Source organism: Melozone crissalis, unplaced genomic scaffold (assembly GCF_028551555.1).
Source record: "Melozone crissalis strain CALT ecotype California unplaced genomic scaffold, PUWL_Pcris_2 ptg000016l_1, whole genome shotgun sequence".
NCBI lineage: Eukaryota > Metazoa > Chordata > Aves > Passeriformes > Passerellidae > Melozone > Melozone crissalis.
Genome location: NW_026535794.1, coordinates 27,663,482 through 27,683,553, shown reverse-complemented (window position 1 = coordinate 27,683,553; position 20,072 = coordinate 27,663,482). Strand labels below are relative to the sequence as shown.

The 20,072-nt window shown below is 38.6% G+C and overlaps 1 protein-coding gene across 4 annotated transcripts in view; it reads right to left on the bottom strand.

Annotated features, from left to right (window-relative positions):
• PHF14 (PHD finger protein 14) overlaps positions 1-19,782 on the bottom strand; it is a 160,712-nt gene extending 140,930 nt beyond the window's left edge. For 3 of the 4 annotated variants that reach the window (XM_054273575.1, XM_054273576.1, XM_054273577.1), the window contains exons 1-4: positions 19,697-19,782; positions 19,100-19,210; positions 6,432-7,078; positions 2,081-2,225 (exon numbers count right to left, since the gene is read on the bottom strand). In XM_054273575.1, coding sequence (XP_054129550.1) covers positions 2,081-2,225; positions 6,432-7,078; positions 19,100-19,210; position 19,697 — 904 coding nt within the window. In that variant the 5' untranslated portion in view covers positions 19,698-19,782. Of the gene's footprint in view, positions 1-2,080; positions 2,226-6,431; positions 7,079-19,099; positions 19,248-19,696 lie in introns of those variants that run through there. The other variant, XM_054273574.1, reaches the window with a different exon arrangement.
• Positions 19,783-20,072: the final 290 nt, after the last annotated feature.

The following is a 20,072-nucleotide window of genomic DNA, read 5'->3' as shown; positions in this document are numbered from 1 at the left end:
GAACTTATCAGAACAAACTAAAATTAAATATTTTTCATTAATCTATTTTACTTTGTTCCAATGACAACAAAAGAAACACACATATTACACTCTTTGTATCACTGGGACTACAGGGAATCTTTGCCTGGAACACTGGAAAAAGAATAGCAGTAATTACTTTTAAACAGATTTTGAACTACTAAAATTCTAGTGACTTTTGAACTATGGGACTACTTTCCTCTAGAGGAAATCCAGCTATAATCTTACTTTTGTAGGGACAGAAGTTTAGTAAACTAAGTAAAATGAGGACATGATCTTTTGGAGATTTTTAAAGTACTCCTCTTGAATAAAAACAAAAAATTGCCATCATTTCATTCTAAAGTGGCAAAGGATCATTTTTCTATCACAATCATTCTTTACTTTAGGAACCATTACAATCATTAAATAAATCTTATGGAAAAATTTTCAGGGAGCTCCAGAACTTTAGAGTTTGGATGTACTGACTGGATGTAATGTTTGGGGAACTCTCAAGCATGCACTTATAACTATCAGCAAAAGATCCCTTTTTTTGTTCCGTGTGAGTTAATATTAGACTGTGCTGGGGAAAAATAAGATCTATAAAGATTCTATAAAACTAACTTCTAGATAGTTGCTGTATCTCAAATCAAATATATTCTACACATTACTTTCCAAAAAACTTCATGGATACAAAAGAAGGAATTCTGTATGACACAAATTTAGGATCCTAACACTTCTAGAAGGCACTAAGACCTGACTAATGCCCTCAAAGGCACTTGGAGTGTGATCCAGCTCATCATAAAGTAGGTGTCAACTGCTCTCTAAGTAACACTGGCAGTGTGGATTAGCACTTCAAAAGACCCAACAGGTTCAAGAGCTAGAAGCACATACGGACACACAATGTAGGGCATGTGAACAACAGGACAGAAATTCCATCCAAGGTTTCCTAAGTGACGTCAAGCAAAGAACTGAAATACATCCCAATGCATGACAGCTACTGTTCTCAAAAAGTTTTCTATCTTGTATGAGAAAATTGAAGTGTGAGTATGGGATTTACAAAACCACTTCCTACCTAGAAAGACATTCTAAAAAGGTAAAAAAACCCATAAATTAAGGGAGTCACATTAAATGAATGCTTTGTGTGCTTCAGAAAAATAAAAGCCTATTTTCTTTTTATTTCAAGAATTGAAGTAGTTTAATCTCATTTTCCTGGGAAAACTTAAAAAAAGGGGTGAAGGCCTGAAATGTACAGGATATGAGGAAAAAAGCCCCAACCTGATTAATGGGAAAAAAAGGTTTTGCTTTTTAACAAAAAAGGTGTGCCTCTCTGTGTTAGTATCTCCCCTAGCATCCAACCTCAAGAGAAAGAGCAATAACACACAATACAGTCTTATCTTCCACATAAAGCTGTTAAAATTCCATACATTCACCTAAATTATTATTCTAGTGTATTTCTGTAAAACCAGATCACCTACATTTATTACACACACAGTCCAGATATTGAAGGAATTAGCAAAACAACACCTTGAGTATGTTCTAACTTCAAAATTCTCCTGTTTTATAATGTCAGTGGAAATTACGAGGAAGTTGAAGACTAGCTGTTTTCACTTATAAATGCATGCCATGGAGAATACCCTTCTTCTTCCCTTCCTCTCTGCCATTTTGGTATAGCACAAATATAGGTGAAATAACCTTTCCATTAAGAAGGCCTCCTATTCTCTTATCTCCTATATGATAGCATAATTACCTTTTGTAATTATGCTATCAAATTCATATACTGAAACAGGTAAGACAAAACACATTAATAGAATATCCTAAAGTGAAAATACAGTGTATAGCTCCAATATTTGCACACTGTCATTCACTGTGTCAGTATCTGTAGACCACGTTCCATCCCACAGGTTCTTATATTTGCATTGCCAAGTAGAAGATGGGTGTTATAACACTAAAAAAAATCAACACAGTATTACAAAAAAAATACCCCCCAGTATTGAAAGGTGTTGTTTGAAGAAAGCGAGTCAAAATTTTATTAAAAGCAAAGCATATGCTTTCTTTCTGCAACAAGAATGAAGGGTTGTATTACCTTCATGCACTGTAATTCCACAGTTGTCACACTGGATTATTTCATCAGCATCTTCACTGTTATCTCCAAGACAAACGCAACAAATCAAAATATGGTCCATTTTCTGGGAACTCCAATTTTGAGACTTCTCAAGGATCAATGAGTCCTGATATTGAAAAATGGAGACACACGGGTTATGTCAGGAATTTCAATTTTATTTAAAGCAAGCAGAAGAGCTGTTATTTGCTCAATTTTTGAACAACAATCAAAAAACCATGGAACATCATTTTCAAAGGCTAGAAGCTTCTGTCTTGTCAAAATGCTCAAACAGTTCCTCCACGAATACAAGAGCTGGGATGCATGGATGTCAATGCAACCTATAGACCTGTTAAGATCCAGAGCTCAGAGGGGAGTCAAGACAGAAACCTCAATACAGAATCCTCAAGACAGAAATGTGTATCTTTGAACCATTTATAGTCTACAAAATGGAATATCTAAGAAGCCATTTAAAATCGAAATTTAAAAAAAGGCCAAACTTCCAACATTCAGAAAAGTTGTTCCATCTTCTTAAAATTTAAAAAAATCACATGGCTCTGAAAAATCCAAGAATACACAGCTAATGCAAGCCTGTCAAGTTTTCACTTACAAAAATATAACAAATTATTGACTCTGTATGGTTTTGTTCTAATGCAAATTTATGCATATCTGTGCAAAACCATACAATAATTTGTTAAAACTACACGTTCTTCTGATTACATATACAGGAGTAAGGATTTGCCCTGTTCTGGCAACCTACAATATGAAACACAGCTCTTAAATAAATTGTGGGTTTTCATGGGGAATTTTTCTAAAAAAAACGTGGAGAAGTGCTTCATAAACCAAAGTTTTATGTAAAATTAGTTTTCTTAATAAACATTGCCTTCTTACTATTACCATTGTGAGACAGGGCCACTGTCTCTACTGCAGTTTCATGGCCTCCATACATATTCATTTATTTTTATACTTGAGCTTGAACTACCTTTATTCCTAATATGAAGGCATATAAGGAAGTACGAAAATAAGCACAATAGTGAAAAATAACCACTGTGGTACAAAGAAACAGTAATAGCAGAAGCTGAGAGTTTGAATGAGTTTTTACACATTCAAAATGTGTGAAAATATTCCACAACTGCTGTGGCATCCAAAAAAAAATCAGGGTGAAAGATGCCCTCTCAAACATTTTTTTCTGTTTCCACCTCACCATTTATAAAATACAGCACCAACACTATGCCCAAGGGAACGGGAGCTCATGTATAAGTAGAAAAGAACATCCACAGAGTCACACTGCTTACAGGAAGGCAACTAATTGTGAAAAACAGAGGATTCCCTGATATGGAGCTCAGACTTATGGAGCATCTGTCCCAACATCCTCCTTTTAGGACAAAGCATTTTGAGGAAAGAAATAAACCTGGACATTACTGCAGCCCATCATTACCCAAAATACCCATGCTTAGCTCACCACCCACATTACAGCTGGGAAAATGGCAGTGGATGTCCCTAACTTTTGCAGATTAACTGTGCCATGGCACAGATTTCTCTGACGCATGTCACAACTCAGATCAGCTTTTTCTGAGAGTAACTTTGATTTAAACTGTTATTTGGCTTCACTGAGAGAAGTTTAAAAGACACTGGTAATCTCTACTGTTATAGAAGCCCAAGGTCTGGTAATTAAAAAAAAAAAAGAAAAGAAAACCAAAGTATTACTTTAAATTAAGAAACAGCAATGCATTGTAAAAACACTGAAATAACACCAGCTGTATAGGCAGTGAGAACATGGGCCAAAAAACATGGACCAAAAAACCTAAACAAAAAAGCAATGATGAAAGGGCATCAAATTTTTGTTCTAATGTTAGGATCCTCAGCCATTAAGGTTCACCTCATGGGAAAACAGCTACCAGGTCAAACAAACCAGCTGAGCAGCTTATTTTTCCATGCAGGCACGGAGAGGGAGTGATCTGCAAAGTGTGCTGCTCTCCTCTGCTTTTAGTCAATATAAGCACCTGAGAGACTCATCCAAAACATGGAAACTTTTACATATAACAGTAACTGCTGCAACTTCTGAGCAAGTCCTGCTCCCTACTGAATTGGGAGAAATTATTTCAGCTGGATCACTAAGCAACTCCCATTTCTGTGGTATTAATGAAGAAAGTGAGCCTTTCAAGCTATATGCCCACAGACTTTTAACTTTAAAGGGGAAAAAATTAAAAATACAACCACCACCTCACTGAAAATAGAAGAGTCCTATTTTTATATGAAGTGGTCCTATAATTATGAAGTGGTCATAATTATAAAAACAGAAAAGCACCATTTACCTACTAATGAAGCTTGACCTCATTAGGAAAGAAAGCTAAGTTTATATATTCTGTGCATAATACAATAGAGAAGTGTGTAGTATTTCATTACAGCACATTAAAATCAAAATACTCTTGTAATATGTAAACAAATAAAAACATCAGGAAAACAAGAACAACCCCTCCCCAACACCCTCCCTGGTTTCCATCCTCCAAAAATAAGCCAAGGAAAGAAAGGAAGAATGCATATAAAGGCCACTGCAATATGTTCAGAACTAATTACCTGGACATTCTTTCCTAAATTTATTATGGATTTGACTAAGAACTCAGTTTTCTAAGAACTCAGTTTCTGCAGTGTGATGAGACTTTGATAGATATATCTGCTAGAAGATGTTTTTTACTCTTTTCCATTTTTACTACTTTAAAATATTGTAGCAGTAGAAAGTATACTGTTGCAATACAGTATATTAAGTATCAGAAATCTGAACCTTCCAGTCTATAATTCAGTCTACAGATACTTTTGCAGAACTTCTTGATAAAGACCTAGACATACACAGTACAGCACTTAACATGCAAAAAAGATAAATTATCAGTTACAAAACTATAATCTGAACTTCACTTTGATTTTATGTTCTGATCACTGTTCTAAATCTAAGGCATGAACAGAATATGATATCCATGCATCCACTAAGAAGCTTCAAAGAAGATACATCAGAGACAACTCTGGGTTTCTGAAACAGGTCTGCTTTTCCAAGCCAATGGAAATTAAACTGAAGAATATATCACTAAAAATGTAGTTGCACATCTCCACTTTGATATGGGAAGCAACTCAACAAGAAAACTGCCTCTCTCTGTTACAAGTTCTGATCATTAGTATTGGTAGAGTACTTTCAGCTCCTGAGCCAAGAAAATGGAGGAAATAATAAGAGAATCACAGAGCCTAAGGAAAGAAGGAAAGAAGATAAGGAAAGAAGATGCCTATACAAAAAGTTTAAAAAAGAAAAAAAAAAATCAAACAAATCATGCTTTTTTTTTCTATCCCAATTATTACTAATTGCCAAAACAGCACAGCTCACTAGCAATAATATATAAATATAAATATATATAATACCTATCAAATTATCTAAAATGGACCAAATCCAAATACTGTTTAGTTCCCTGTCATTTTACACATTAAAATAAAGTTTAAAGGGAAAAGCAGAACTTTTAATAATATCATATCACTATCATTTCTCAAAGGTTATGTTGACATTGTGATTATATCCCAAAAACCGAATATAGATTTTATAGCAATTTTTTTTATTTTGTTCAGAATTTTGCTATTGCAGAACATGAAGTCAGCCACAGTGACAACCTGGTATCTTAATTTTTCCACAGGCACAATCTTCAGGGCAACTGTAATTGTGCATAGGGAAAAAAAGGTTACTTTATTAAACATATATATAATATTCACATTCTGCAATCAGAAAATATTTAATATAATAATCCTAGTACCCAAATGCTTTAGGATGGTAAGAAATTAGTTCATTTGTGACTATTATGAGCAAATCCAACATAAATTATCGTAATTATTCTATTTGATTTTAAACCTAGTGTGCATTCTTCCATAAGTGAACTTTGTTCAGACTTTGATGTTTGTCGCAAAGAATAATGCCTCATTCATCTATTTTATGATTATGTCACAGATGCTCTTAACTTTCATATACAACACTTATACTAAAACAGAACTAGAATACTTGCCAACATAGGTTGGTTTGCATACTGGACCTCCTATTTGTTTTAGTACTAGTCCAATCTCCGTAAAGCCAAGAGAAGTCCCACTACTGACTTTAGTGGCATTAGACTGGTCAAATGGTCCAAGCAAGGTTATTTAATATGCAGTGCCTATTTAGCATAATCTTTCCTGCTTCACTTATTATTCACTAATTATTGTGGGAACACAAGTCCAGCTAATCAGTTTAACTTTTAATATTAACAGAATAGCTACTGGGGAGTAGTTTCCATTTGTCAACAGATATATTATAGAAAGTTGGTTGCACTACCTCATTACTCTTGCTTTGTGAAAGAGCCAGGCTATCATTTGTCAATTCCTCATCATCTGCATTATTCCTGTTAAGAACTTTACTCTTCTTCTTCTTGGATCCTCCATCACTAGCCGTGCTGCTATTATCTTCCTCATTAGCTTCCTCATCATTGTCATCCTCATCACTTCCACTCCCATCATCTTCATCATCTTCGTTATCTCCATCACTCCCCTCTTTTTTCAGCGCGTTCTTTCCTTTTCTTTTCCCAGCAGTAGGCCGCCAGTCATTGTCATCTTCGCTGTCGTAGTCATCCATATCATTCAGCTCTTCCATCGATACAAAATCCAGCAGCGGTCGGTTCCTGCGCAAATTCCATTTTTTTGGTTCATTTGTTTGCTCATCAGCCACAGGATCGGGTTCAGCTGCTTTCTCCTTCTCTTTCTTCTTTTTTGGCTTTTCTTCTTCATCTTCCTGCTCTTTCTTTTCAGTTTTAATTACCTCTTTGTCTGTTGTTGGCACTTCTTCAGCGGAGGCTTTCGGCTGTTGCTCTTCTACTTTCTCTTCTGCCGGTTCCTCCTCCAAGATATTTTCTTCTGATTCAGTACAGGAACCTTCACCACTGTCCTTAGATGCATCTTCACTCCCATGACCACTTCCTTCAGAATCTGTTGAGCATATGAAAATTTAAAAAAAGTTCCGACACAAATGAACCCCCAAAAATAAAATTTCTTGAAGCAAGTTGTTAAACAAAAGAATGATGCATGTTCCTCCCTCATAAGGTATTCCACCTATTTTTTCAGCTGATGTCCAAATATTGCTATTTCGAGTGCTATGTTGAGAATCTGTTAACATGTGTGCATTTTAAGATGCCAAAAAAAAAAGATGGTAGAGCTTATTAAATGAGCATTGTATGTTCCTTTGAACTGTAGCTCATATTAACAAAAAGCAGTAGCAGTAATTTCCATGTGAAGTCACATCTTAAAGAAAGAACATTCCAGTTTTTAATTTCTGGAGGTGTTTTCTACATCTTCAAAATAAAACAGCTATTCAATAGAAAAGGTTTGAAATTACAAAATGAAGAGTTTACACAGCTAGTTCTCATAATATTATGGATAATCCCATACCTTCATTTTTAATACATCTTTGTTTTTCTGGGTTAGAGGGCTCTTTTAATTTTTACGGTTAGTTCACTTATTAATGCCACATAAACTACGCCTCACTCAACATTGCAGCTGCACTACAATGCACTAACCTTACACTACCCATACAGTACTATTCTGCATGTACTCACTCTTTCATTAATTAACACATGCCAACATGAGCAACAGAAAAGAACAGAGAAAATAATTTCTATAAAAAAGAGACATTTTTACTATAAAGCATATGTAAAAAATATTGAAAAATTACATGTGAACTTTTTAAACCTTATAAAGAGCATCCACCTTGCTATCTCTCATCTTATATGAATCTACTGTTTTTCATTCATAGCATTGTTTTAATGAAGGAAAACTCAATATACATTTTTTTTAAAATTTTTAAAAGAAAATATAGTTTCTTGATCCAATGCAGAGATCAATTAGGCAGTGGCTGCAGTTTTCAGTTTGCTCAAAGCCAGCACTGAGTTCTTGATCCACTGTCATGCAGATGCAAAGATGGAGCAAGTCGATACTCACAAATTTATAAAAAGCCACAAACTTAATTTCTTTAGTTGCAACCCAAAAAATCTCCACCACTCAGGATCACCTTACACAGATAATTTCTCTGTACACTCAGCTCTGTATAAATCCAAATAAACAGACATTGTGTGTCATTTCCTATGGCATTTTTTTCCACCCCAAAGAACATTGCCAATGACTAGCCAGTTGTTACTTCAATATAATGGTCAGTTTTGCCTTCTTCTGCATATACCTGCATGTGGAAACATTCAGTGAGGAGATTATCTAACTACTGAGAAAAAAAAAAAAGCCCTAAGTGCTACCATTACCGATCAGGACAACAAAACTATCCATCCCCTTACAAACTAATAAAAACTAGAAGTTTCCAACATATGTTCTAACATTTAGAGATCCAGAAAAAACACAAATTTTTTCCACAGTCTTTGAGAAAAACATAACTCCATACCTATTAGCCTTAACTGTAGTAATCAAAGTACAAGATAATTAAGTGAAGTTTTGAAAGAGTAGAACACGAATCAGGCGTACACAAGAACTAAAACCAGTATTAACTAACAGGCAATCCAAAATAACTGTTTTCAAGTTACAATAATTTATTTGGCTACAGAATCAGAGGATGAGTAAGGCTGGAAGGGACCACAGTAGGTCATCCCAGAGCACATTGGCCAGAATGGCATGCAGACAGTTCTTGAGTATCTCTACTGAGGAAGACTGCACATCCCTGGACAATCTGCCCACTGCCCAGCCACCTGCAACTAAAGAAGTTTTTCTTCAGATTCAAGTGGAACTTCCTATGGATCAGTTTCTGCCCATTGCCTCTTTTCCTATTGCTTGGCACTCAAAAGAGCCTGGCCAATCCTCAACGCCCTCCATTCAGACACGGACAGACATGGATGAGGTCCCCCCTCAGTCATCTATTCTTAAGGATGAACCGAACTAGTTCTCTCTGCCTTTCCTCATTAAGAGAGAGTACCTCCACAGAAACACCACAAAAATGGTGAGAAGGCTACAACACACCATGAAGATATAAATTTAGGAGTCTAATTGCTCAAAGAGTTGGGGTGGTTGAGCTTGGAGAAGAGAAGGCTCCAGGGAGACCAGAGCTTATTAGAGAGATTTTTTACTAAGACCTGTGGTGACAGTAAAAGGGGAACCAGTTTTAAACTGAAAGAGGGTAGGGTTTAGATTGGACACAAGAAACTTTTCAATGTGCATGGTGACACACTGGAACAGGTTGTCCCGGGAAGTTGCAGGTGTCCCATCATTGAAAATATTCAAGGCCACATGGGATGGGGCTTTAAACAATCTGGTCAGTGAAGTAAGTTTCTGACCAAGGCAGGGGGTTGACTCAGATCATCTTTAATGGCTTTTTTATCATGGGTTAGTTTATGGGATACCAGGCTTGCTGGCAACACAGGGCACACTAGATACAAAGAGGGGGAAAAGGATCCTTGCATAGTTAGCAGGGCTCACTGAAAGGCTGCATTAGATTTGAAGGGGGAAAGGAGTAAATCCAAGTTCCCTAGAGATAAGCCTGGGGACAGCACACCACTGTCTGGGGAACAACATGCCAGAAAGGTCTAGCATGGTCTGTCACCTCAGTGGAGGTAGGGAATGGAGATCCCTCCAGCAGTAAAGACACAAGGGCTATTACATGTTAGAAAACATAGATTGTTAAATTGAAAATGATCATGGTAAGACTTAGAGCTTGTTCCCCCAAAAAGCTGGAGAGATCAATGGCCCAACTGAAGTACCTCTACACCAACATACTCAGCATAGGTAACAAACAGGAGGAGCAGAAAGCCACTGAGCACCAGTAAACCTATGACATAGCTGCCATGCAGTAGACATGAGATAACATGGACAGCCATAGTGCTGCACTGGATGGCTATAAACCCTTCAGAGGAAACAGGCAAGGAAGGAGAGGTGGTGGGATAGCCCCACATGTTAGGCAGTGTTTTGATTGTCTAGGGTGTAAGAACAATATGGCTGTTTAAGGGCAAGACTCAGGAAAGTCCAACAAGGCAATACTGGCGGGAGTCTGTTAAATACACCCCAACCAGGATGAAGAGGAAAGCAAAATAGTCTATAAGCAGTCCATAGTCTCACAACCACTAGCCCTCATTCTCACAGTGGACTTCAAGTTACCAGATGTCTGCTGAAAACACAATACAGCAGAGAGGAACTGGTCCAGAACATTCCTGGAGCATGTGGAAGGTAACTGCCCGACATAGACAATGAGGGAGCCTACTAGCAAAGACTTCCCACAGGACCTGTTACTTGTGATCAGAGAAGGCCTTGTGGGTGATGTGATGACTGGAGGGTGTTCTGGGCAGAATGAACTTGAAATGATAATTTTCAGTTCTCAGAGAAGCAAGCAAGGGGTCAGCAGAACTTCTATCCTGGACTTTCAGAGAGATGATGCCCTGTTGAAAGGCTTGGTCAGCACAGTCTCTTGGGAGGCAGTCCAGGAAGGCTGGACATTCTTCAAGGAAATCTTGAAAGCACAGGAGCAAGCCATCCCTATGTACTGAAAGATAAGCCAGCAGTGAGGAAGACTGATGTGCCTGAACAGAGAGCTGAGAGCTTTGAATGGAACTCAGAAGAACAAGGAGAATTTGGCTCTTTTGGAAGAAGGGGCAAGCAACACAAGAGGACTACAGGAATGATGTGAGAGTGAAATATTATTTTCAGTGAAAAAATTAGAAGGGCCAAAGACCAATTAGAACTTAATCTGACTACTGTTATAAAAGATAATAAATACATAATCAACAAAATGAAGACTAAAGACAATCTCCACCCTTTACTGCATGAGGAAGGAAGCAGCGTCAATGGATGAGGAAAAGGCTGAGGTACTTAATGCCTTCTTTGCCTCAGTCTTTAACAGCAAGACCCATTGTTCTCTGCATTTGCATCCCCCTAAACTAGAAGACAGACACAGGGGGCACAATGAAGCACACAACCCAAGGGGAAATGGTCAGTGATCTGCTACATCTCTCAGATGCACACACATCTGTGGGCCAAAATGAGCAACATTCAATCATTTACCAGCAATTCCTGGCTAAACAGGGAGGTTCCACATGATTAGAAGTTTTTAAAAAAAAAAACGTGATACCCATCTGCAAGGAGGGTCAGAAGGAGTATCCAGGGAACTCCAGTCAGTCCTGCCAGCCTGACCCTGGAAAGTCATGGAAGCACATCATCTTGAATGCCACCAAGATGACAGAGCACAACAGACTGGGGCAGAGGAGCTGGAAAGCAGCTCAGGGGAAAAGCATGGTGGGTGCTGGTTGACATTTGGCTGGACAAGACCCAGCACGTGCCCAAGTGGCCAAGAAGGCCAGTGGCATCCTAGTCTGTACCAGCAATAGTGAAGCAAGTTGGACCAGGGCAGCTGCTGTCCCCTTTACTCAGACTGGTGAGACCACACCCCAAATCCAGTTGAGTGTCCAGTTCTGAGCTCCTCAATTCAAGGAAGACACTGACATGCTGGAGTGTGTCCAGAGCAGGACACTGGAGCTGGTGAAAGGTCTGGAGCAGAAGTCTGGCAAAAAGGAGGCTCAAGAAAGACCTTACCATTCTCTACAACCACCTGAACAGAGGGCATAGCAAGGGGTGGGCCAGTCTCTCCTCCCAGGTGACAAATGATGGAACAAGATGAAAACAGCTTCAAGTTGCAACAGGGGTGGATTAGGTTGGTTATTAGGAAAAACTTCACAGAAAAGGCTGCTCCTCAGGGAAATAGCTGAGTCACTACCCTGGAAATATTTAAAAGATGTGTAGATGTGGCACTTAGGGACATGATTTAGTTGTGGGCTTGGCAGTGCTAGGATAATGGTTGGACTCTACCTCAAAAAGTCTTTTCCAGAGTACACAATTCTAAAATTTTATGATACTCGCCAGTTCCCATAAACATTTTACAAGTAACTCCTAAAGCTATACTCTCATACTAGACATATCACAGATTGTATGCTCAAAGCACAGTGTATTTTGTATCTCATTTCACAGGTGCCAAGTGTCTATGTGCACTATTTGTCTTACTGTAAATAAGGTAATACAAAATTTTGTCATGTTAAAATTAACTGAAATTTTTAACTTAGCTTTCATTATTTCCCCACTGTAAATCTATGACAGACATCTGTTTTGATGCTTTAACTGTGCTGATGCATTTCTAAATAGTCTTAGATTTCTTGTCAATTTAGGCTTTCATTTTGTTTTGGAGGGAATAGCTTGGTATAGTTTGACCTCTAACAGCCCTCGAATTTACTAACATTGATTCATGTACATCAACAATACACAATGCAATAATTTAAAGCAGAGAGCAAATAAGCACTACTTTCACTCACTTCTCTCCTTCAATTTCTCTTGCCTTCTGCCTGCACATTTTGCTTTCTACTCTCCTTTATATATTCATATACACACCAGAGATATCTCTCAGTAAGAGATATCTCTCCTTGATCTGAATGCATCCACTGTGATAGGTGCTTTTCTAGAAAGAGCTATTCTGTGGTAACAGCAATTTTTGCAGGTCTTCTTCTGTCAGCTACACTTTTACTGAGGAAGCGGCTGCAGTATACAATTTTCTCCTTGAAAGAAATGCTTAAAGAATGGCTCTTTCAAATTGGCAACCATATCATGTCATTCCCTATAGGAGAGAAGGAAAGCTACTCTAAGTGAAAGATGGGGCTAGATACACCATCAAATAGTGAAGAATACAGAGTTCCACTGAGGACAAATAGGAGAGATAACAGCTGGGAGAAAGACATCATTTATTCCTCTATACCTTGTATCTTTGGCTGTACTAAGCACAACAGCAGGTGGCACTCAAATCTAAAGAGGATAATCCTGAAAAGAACAGAACATTATGCTACAGAATTAACATGCAAAAAAAGAAGTGTAATAAAGAAACACTCTGCTCAGCTGTGGAGTCTTGTATGTAACATGTATGAGGGACAAGACTTCAGGATAAACCTACTGAAATCATTACATGAGTCAACAAAAAAAATCCTCCCAGGGTTTTTTGCAGGACCATTTTACAATTGTAAATATGATACCCCACAATTTCCAGGTATTTTTTCAACATTCTAAGAAAATTAATGCATACAGAAAGCAAGCGCTGCACTCCAAAAGTACCTGGCCAACCACTAACAGGAGACAGTCTGGTTCTTCAATGCAGTAGTTAGCTTAATAAGCAGCTCTTTGAAAAACAGCTTTATTGATTGTTCTAAGTGAACTCTAAAGGATAAGCTGGTTAAAGGCAATCATGGACTCAATTTTGGACTTGGCTCTTCCACTAACAAAGCTTAACAAATTCCAAATAGTAGACAAGAAGTATTTGGAATCATTTTAGAAAGTTCCTTTATTTGCACCAAATCCTATGTGGCTGAGTCTTTCCGAAAAAGCTACCTACAACAAATATAATCAAGGATCCTGGAACATTAAAAAGTTCATCATGCAACACAGAAAGCAACTACCAAGTTATCGCTGCTAAATAATATTATTCAATAATAATCTAGTTACCATGTGACAAATAGCCTACAGTGGCCTTACACCCCCTTTTTGAGAGCAGTGACAAAAACCAGGATGCAGGTGAGGTTAATGTCACACCACCACCACCACCACCATCTTATCTATTGGTCCTTTACCAACAAAGGTTAATGTCACACCACCACCACCACCACCACCATCACCATCTTATCTATTGGTCCTTTACCCTCTTGTTCCCCCACCACAAGGCAAACAAGTAGCCTTTGATAAGATATGTGAAATTACCTGGGGATCTCTGCTAAAACACCATGTCAAGCACCACATACAAACCCCCACCCAGGTGCATCCTGATGGATGGGAAATGTGGAAAGCACTACTGGAAGTGTTTATCAACAGCCTCTGGCCATAAATTTCCTTACAGAAAAACAGATCCAGTACCACAAAATATCTTTGGCATAAGTGCCATACCAAAGATACAAAAGCAGCGGTACCTCCTACACATCTGATCTAGATATCATAAATAAAGACTCCATAATACCTTAAGGAAATGCTTAAACTAACTAGAAAGCTACAATATAATAACTGGGAAAAAAGGAGGCAGGAAAACCTAGGTCATGTATGGAAAATAAGAATTTTTAAATTACCAAAGGCTGAGTTGTGTAACTGGTAAAACTGTGACTATATCTGACTATTAGACACAGAGGTCCATTATGCTACAATCAATAAAACTATAAGCAAGAACTAAAGGCTTAATACCTCACTTGCAACATAGTTCCAAGAAAGAGAATCTAACACACCAGTTAGATACATGCCCCTGGCTTTCTATGCTATTTTGCTGCATATGATGATTAAACACTGGCAGACTACCAGCAATTCAACATCAGTGGTGCTGGCAGTTAAAAAAATTGAACTGTCCAAAATAACATGATTAAAAACACACAAAACCAAACCATTATAGATTAAGATGCTACAGCCCTACAGAGAGAAACTTTCTTCTCAAATAATGTTTTGAAAAGAAGTATCTAATATTTATTAACTGCAGATGGAGACTGGGCAGAGCAGGAGATGAAACTGACCACTGATCCAAAATTACACATCCCAGAAAACAAGTATTTAGTTTTATAGAAAAAATGATGGAAAGAGAACAAAGGAAAGTTATTTAGTAAGCAGCTTCCTCACTTTTACAGTAGCAATAATTATGTCACATGGCGTTTCAGTAGATGTACTGAAAACCACTCAAAACTAAAGAGTGTCAATTTTGACTTAAGTCATTAGGAAGTGCCTCATTTACAAGGTTAGAACACTGATGAAATTGGGTTCCCGACCAATTGCTTGTCAGCAAGCACCTGGAATAACAGAAATCCTAGTGTTTACAATGAAAATGGAGGCTGAAAATCTTGTCAGTGACTCCAAAGTTTTACTTAAGAGTAGCAGACATAGGTTTTACCTGGAATGAAGATACTCCAAAAGAACATATATGCTGATATTTTCCATTTTCCGAATTAGAAAAAACTCTTGTGAATTCCAGCCTCAGGAACTACACATTAATATGGAAATACATCATCATTTACTAACAATTAACTAGCTAATATCTTCTTCTACCTTCACTGTCTACTGAAACACCTTGCAACTTTACTCTTACCTAACATTTTAGTTTAGTCTAAAAAAACAAATATATTTGTTTCTTCATCAAGATTTCAGTACTGTTAAACACTACAGTATTTTGATCATTCACAATCATTCCTTTATATTACAATATTCTGCATAGGAAAGGAAAAGTGTAATCTCCACTGTGCTAAAAGGAAACAAGTTACATAAAGATAATGATATTTGCAACTTTTTATTTCTAGATCAAGACACAGGTTTTTTAAAATAGATAATATATGCATGTATATAGATAATTTCTTGTTTTAAAAACAGATTTTCCACTGACTTCAACTGCAAAAAAAGTACATAAGTACATAATATATATGCATATCAGGCTTCACACTCAACACCAAAAAAATAAAAAATTGAGTCAACAAGAGTAGTAGCAGAAGTAGTGACAGGATTGAGTTCTTCACAGGCAACATTCAGTTATTTTCTTCTCAGCTACACTGCAATAGGAACCAGTCCTTAAATTCACACGTGATTGTTGCTCAGGGACCACTACATTCCTCTGTATGATTTCAATTTCAGTAAATGCACTGAGAAAACTGACTGAATTTACTGATGAGAGAGAAGAAAAGTGGCAAATTCTTGCTTTGGAATCCTGCTGGGAATGACTCTAAACAGGTACTCTGATTTCTGACATCAGTGTATCTCCAGCTGCTCCCAATGCAGGAAAAAAAAGAAAAAAAGGACTCCCCAAAGCACGCTGTAGTTAACTTACAAGAAAAACTTCAAATAACTGACATGTATTGTAAAAGATACTATTAAAAGCTTTAGATTGAGTATATTTCAGCACCACCATTTCAAGTCACATGTTTGTACACTCGGACTCCAAAGGGACAGTTCTTTGATTGATCCCATATTAAGATTACATAGGACAGTTTTTCTCATGAAACAACTTTCTCAAGATGTTTACAGAAATCAGAAGAATACAGTACTTCAGAATATGGCATCACTAATGGAAACAGAGAAGCCATTAAAAATTACTTTGTTCAGTATAAACATAATGAAAATCCCGGAGGCCTGAAAACTATTTACATTAACTAAATGTACAAGAATGTTCAGTTCTAAAATCAATTTCTCTAAAGAGATGTCAGAATGTTGAGATCTTTTAAGCAGAAAAGGCCAACTGACTGGTGGTATGACCTAAATCCAAAAGAAAAGAAATTAATTACACTGAAACTAAAAGTCCATGTTGCCTGTGGAATATTTGGTGGAAATACAGGTTAGGTGATTTGAAATATTTTTTATAATGAAAAAATGTACCAAGGTGCCAGGACTCTGAAAACAAAAAATCAGAAATGCCTGCTGCTTCCTAAAAGTACTTAACAGCAAAGTACTCCAAACCTTACTGCATTGCATATTGCCAGAAATCTGGCAGAACAATGAAGGTGTGTAAAAGTTGAGGTCTTCTGGGTTTGGTCCCCATATATTTGCATAGTATCATCTACTAGTACATATCACTTTTAGGAGATCCTAAAGCTCACACATATGGACACAACACAGACATCAGGGAGAAAACAACTTCAGAATTCTTTTAACTCCATATTTAAATAATCCTTTAACCTAATTTTCAATATTTTTTTGTTATTTTAAACACCAATACGTGCATTTGTGAATGAAATAAAAATAAACCTATGTCATGGACCAGTGGAATTACCAGAGTATAATTTATGCTCATTCTCAATGCAGACTGGTTCTTACTTCTGACACACTTCCTTTTGTAAGCAAACTATACAATGTCATTTTGAATTTAAACAAATACTAAACACTGATTTGCAACAGACTGTTCATGGAGAGTCCTATATTTGTATGTGTGTGTGTATATATGTATGTGCGTGTCTAAGAAAATCCCTTTATTTAATCACTTCCTTTAGCCAAACTGAAATTCACTAAGTGCAAACAAATTTAAAGGTATGTTATACCAACTTCATTTTAAACCAGTACAGATGTTCTGATTCAGATTTCCTGCAACTATTCATTTAAACTTGTATTACATGTAAGAAACTCTTACTTGTAGTAACTTTCTATCCCCCAACTTCTCCAAGCCTTCACAAATTTCCTTTTCCACACTGATAATCTTCATATAAAGTATGAGATGTGAAATTCTCTTGCTGTTTCAAAGTGTTATTAGACAGAACATTAATTTCTCCTACAAATGACAGACACGAGTTTGGAAATGCTAAAACAACACTTCATGAGAAATAGCAACACAAAACAGCAATTAGAAAAAAACGTTTTTAGTAGAACTTGGTTTTTTTCCTCATATGCTTGTTTCAATTCAGTGTTGCATATTTAAAGGAAAATCCATTCAACTTCCTCAAAATGAAATTGATTTTGAAATACACTCAAGGCTAGATACTGACCAGCCCCCTCTGTATATATACAATGTCCTAAAAGTCAAAAAGGATATCAATTATAAATGAATCTTCTGCACTCACAAAATGCACTCACTCAGAAAGCTGTACACATTACTTTTAATAAATTACTGTCCTTTGACCAACTGATATACTGCTCTGAATCATGTGTTCATCACCCATACTCCCTTTCCAATCCTCATCTTCCCTTAAATCCTGCCTACATTATTGTTCCAAAACACAGAGATTTTCTTTAGTAATTGAAAATCATTTTCTTTCATGGCAAATTATATCCTAATTCAAAAGAAAGGATCAAAAAGCCTCAGAACAGAATTAAAAGAGTAGAGGAAACAAGCCCCCAAAAGTCTGAAAATGAAATTGTAAGATGACATCAGTTTTACTCTCTTAAGCCACTGCAGCCTGCTCTACCAGAACAACCAAGGGAAATATGTCTAAGTCTAGGGGAAGAGGTGCTGAGAAGAACAAAACCAACCACCCAAACCAAAACAAACAAGGAGCACTAGGGGATACTTTAAACCTGACATTGGGTGAATTATTATTAAGAATTTTTAACTTCATCAGAGGAATGCAGAGGAACTTACCAAATGCTAAAGAATAAGCCTTTAAATGGGAATATTTTTGCACTATACATTCACACAAAAGATACACCAGCATCCCCAATGCAGAAATAACAAAGTCCAGTTATTTGACAAGCTGTCATAACGCTTCCCTCACATCTTACACATCCTGCATCTTGTTAATTTCCCTCAGCATACACCACAGAACATCTAATGTGCAGTTTATTGACCAACATGGTCCTATCCCTTCTTCTCCTTTCCTTCAATATACTTGAGTTTACTGACTTTATTTTGGTCATCTTGTCTATTTTCAGTTTTTGTGAATGTTCACTGCAGATATAGGAATATGCACATACAGAAAAGACTGCAAAGCAACAACTCTCTGTGATAAGGACTTCCTTCTAGTATGAAATGTGTACACTTTTCTGCACATTTCTATCTGAATGGACACTTGAAGTTTGTCTATTGTAAAAAACAATAAAAACCAGAAGAGATTATTTTTTTGCTTTAGGCTCTTACTCACCGAATAGAATTAACCTTGAGAAAAAGTCAAGTTCGTAAGTCCAAAACAAACTATTATCCAGACTTGTTCAAAACAAAATGGCTTTAGATTCTTATTTCAATACTAAATACAGTGACTATTCCAAAAACTATCCCTACACTGAAGAACCCAAAAGCAGCAAATACAGTTAAGGCAGTCTGCACAAAAGCTACTCAAATGTTTCTACCAAAACTTGCTTCACAATCATGAGGTTTCTGTTGTAAAAAAATAATCACGACTGAAGTATTGATTCCCAGTTATCCTACCAAGTCACTCCCTTCAAGGGACTCCAAGTCCCAGCAGACTCACTACAATTCTGCCTCCTAAATGATATTAAATGAGCAACCATAAACCAAAAATGAGGTAATTCTGAAGAGAGGAGATGAGAAAACATATTTACCTGAAGCATCTCCAACTTTAAAATCACTGTCATCAGAGCTATCATAATCTAAAGCTTCCAGCAGCGAAGCTGCCAAAGGCTTCACCTGTCTCCTCTTCGAACTGCGGTCCACTGCAGGAAAAAAAACAGTCTCGTTACTGGCTGGCATAGAGCGCTCAGCACCGCTAAGGGCATTTAAATTACAGGCAGCACGGGCGTGCCAGGCAGGGGCAGTCCCAGAGCAGGCGGCAGATGCAGCCGCAGGGTCCGGGGACAGCCGCCGCCACAGGTGAGGCCGGGCAGGGTCGGCCCCGCCGGCGGAGCGCGGCTGCTCCCTGCAGGCGCCCCGCACCGCCCGGCTCCGCGCACCGCGGGCTGCCGCGGCCCCGGCAGGGCTGCGCGGGGGCTGGGGCCGCCACACGCCCCCGGAGCGGCCAGCATCCCCCGGGGACAGCCGCGCCGGGATCCGCCGGGCAGGAGACGCAGGGGGACGCGCACCGCGACCGTGGGACGCCCAAGAGACGGCGATGCGCCCGCTCCCCCGGGGGCGGGGGCGCTCCACGGGCACGGAGGCGCCCCCGCCGGGCACGGCCGGCAGAACCGCTGCGGATCACTTACTAAAGCCTGCGCGGGTGGGCGGCGGGCGGGCAGGGGCCCTCGGGTGCAGCGCCGCCGAGCCCCGGGCCCCTTCCCCAGACAATGGGCACGGCGGCGACCCGGATGCAGACCCGCGCCCGCCCCGCCGCCCGCCCCGCCGCGCAGGCGCCGCCCGGGCGCGTGCGCACGGCGAGGGGAAGCCGGGGAGCGGCGGTGCCCGTGGGCCTGCCCGGCCTGGCGCGGAGGCGGCGGCGGGGCCGCCAGGACCGGCGCTGATCGCACACGCTCAGCGCGGAACCGCTCATTGTCAGGGCACTGCCTGTAAAAAACAGCTCTAAAAACCACCCCGGCACTGCTCCATTTCCCCGTGTGGAAACGAGAAAGCGTTACAACTGCT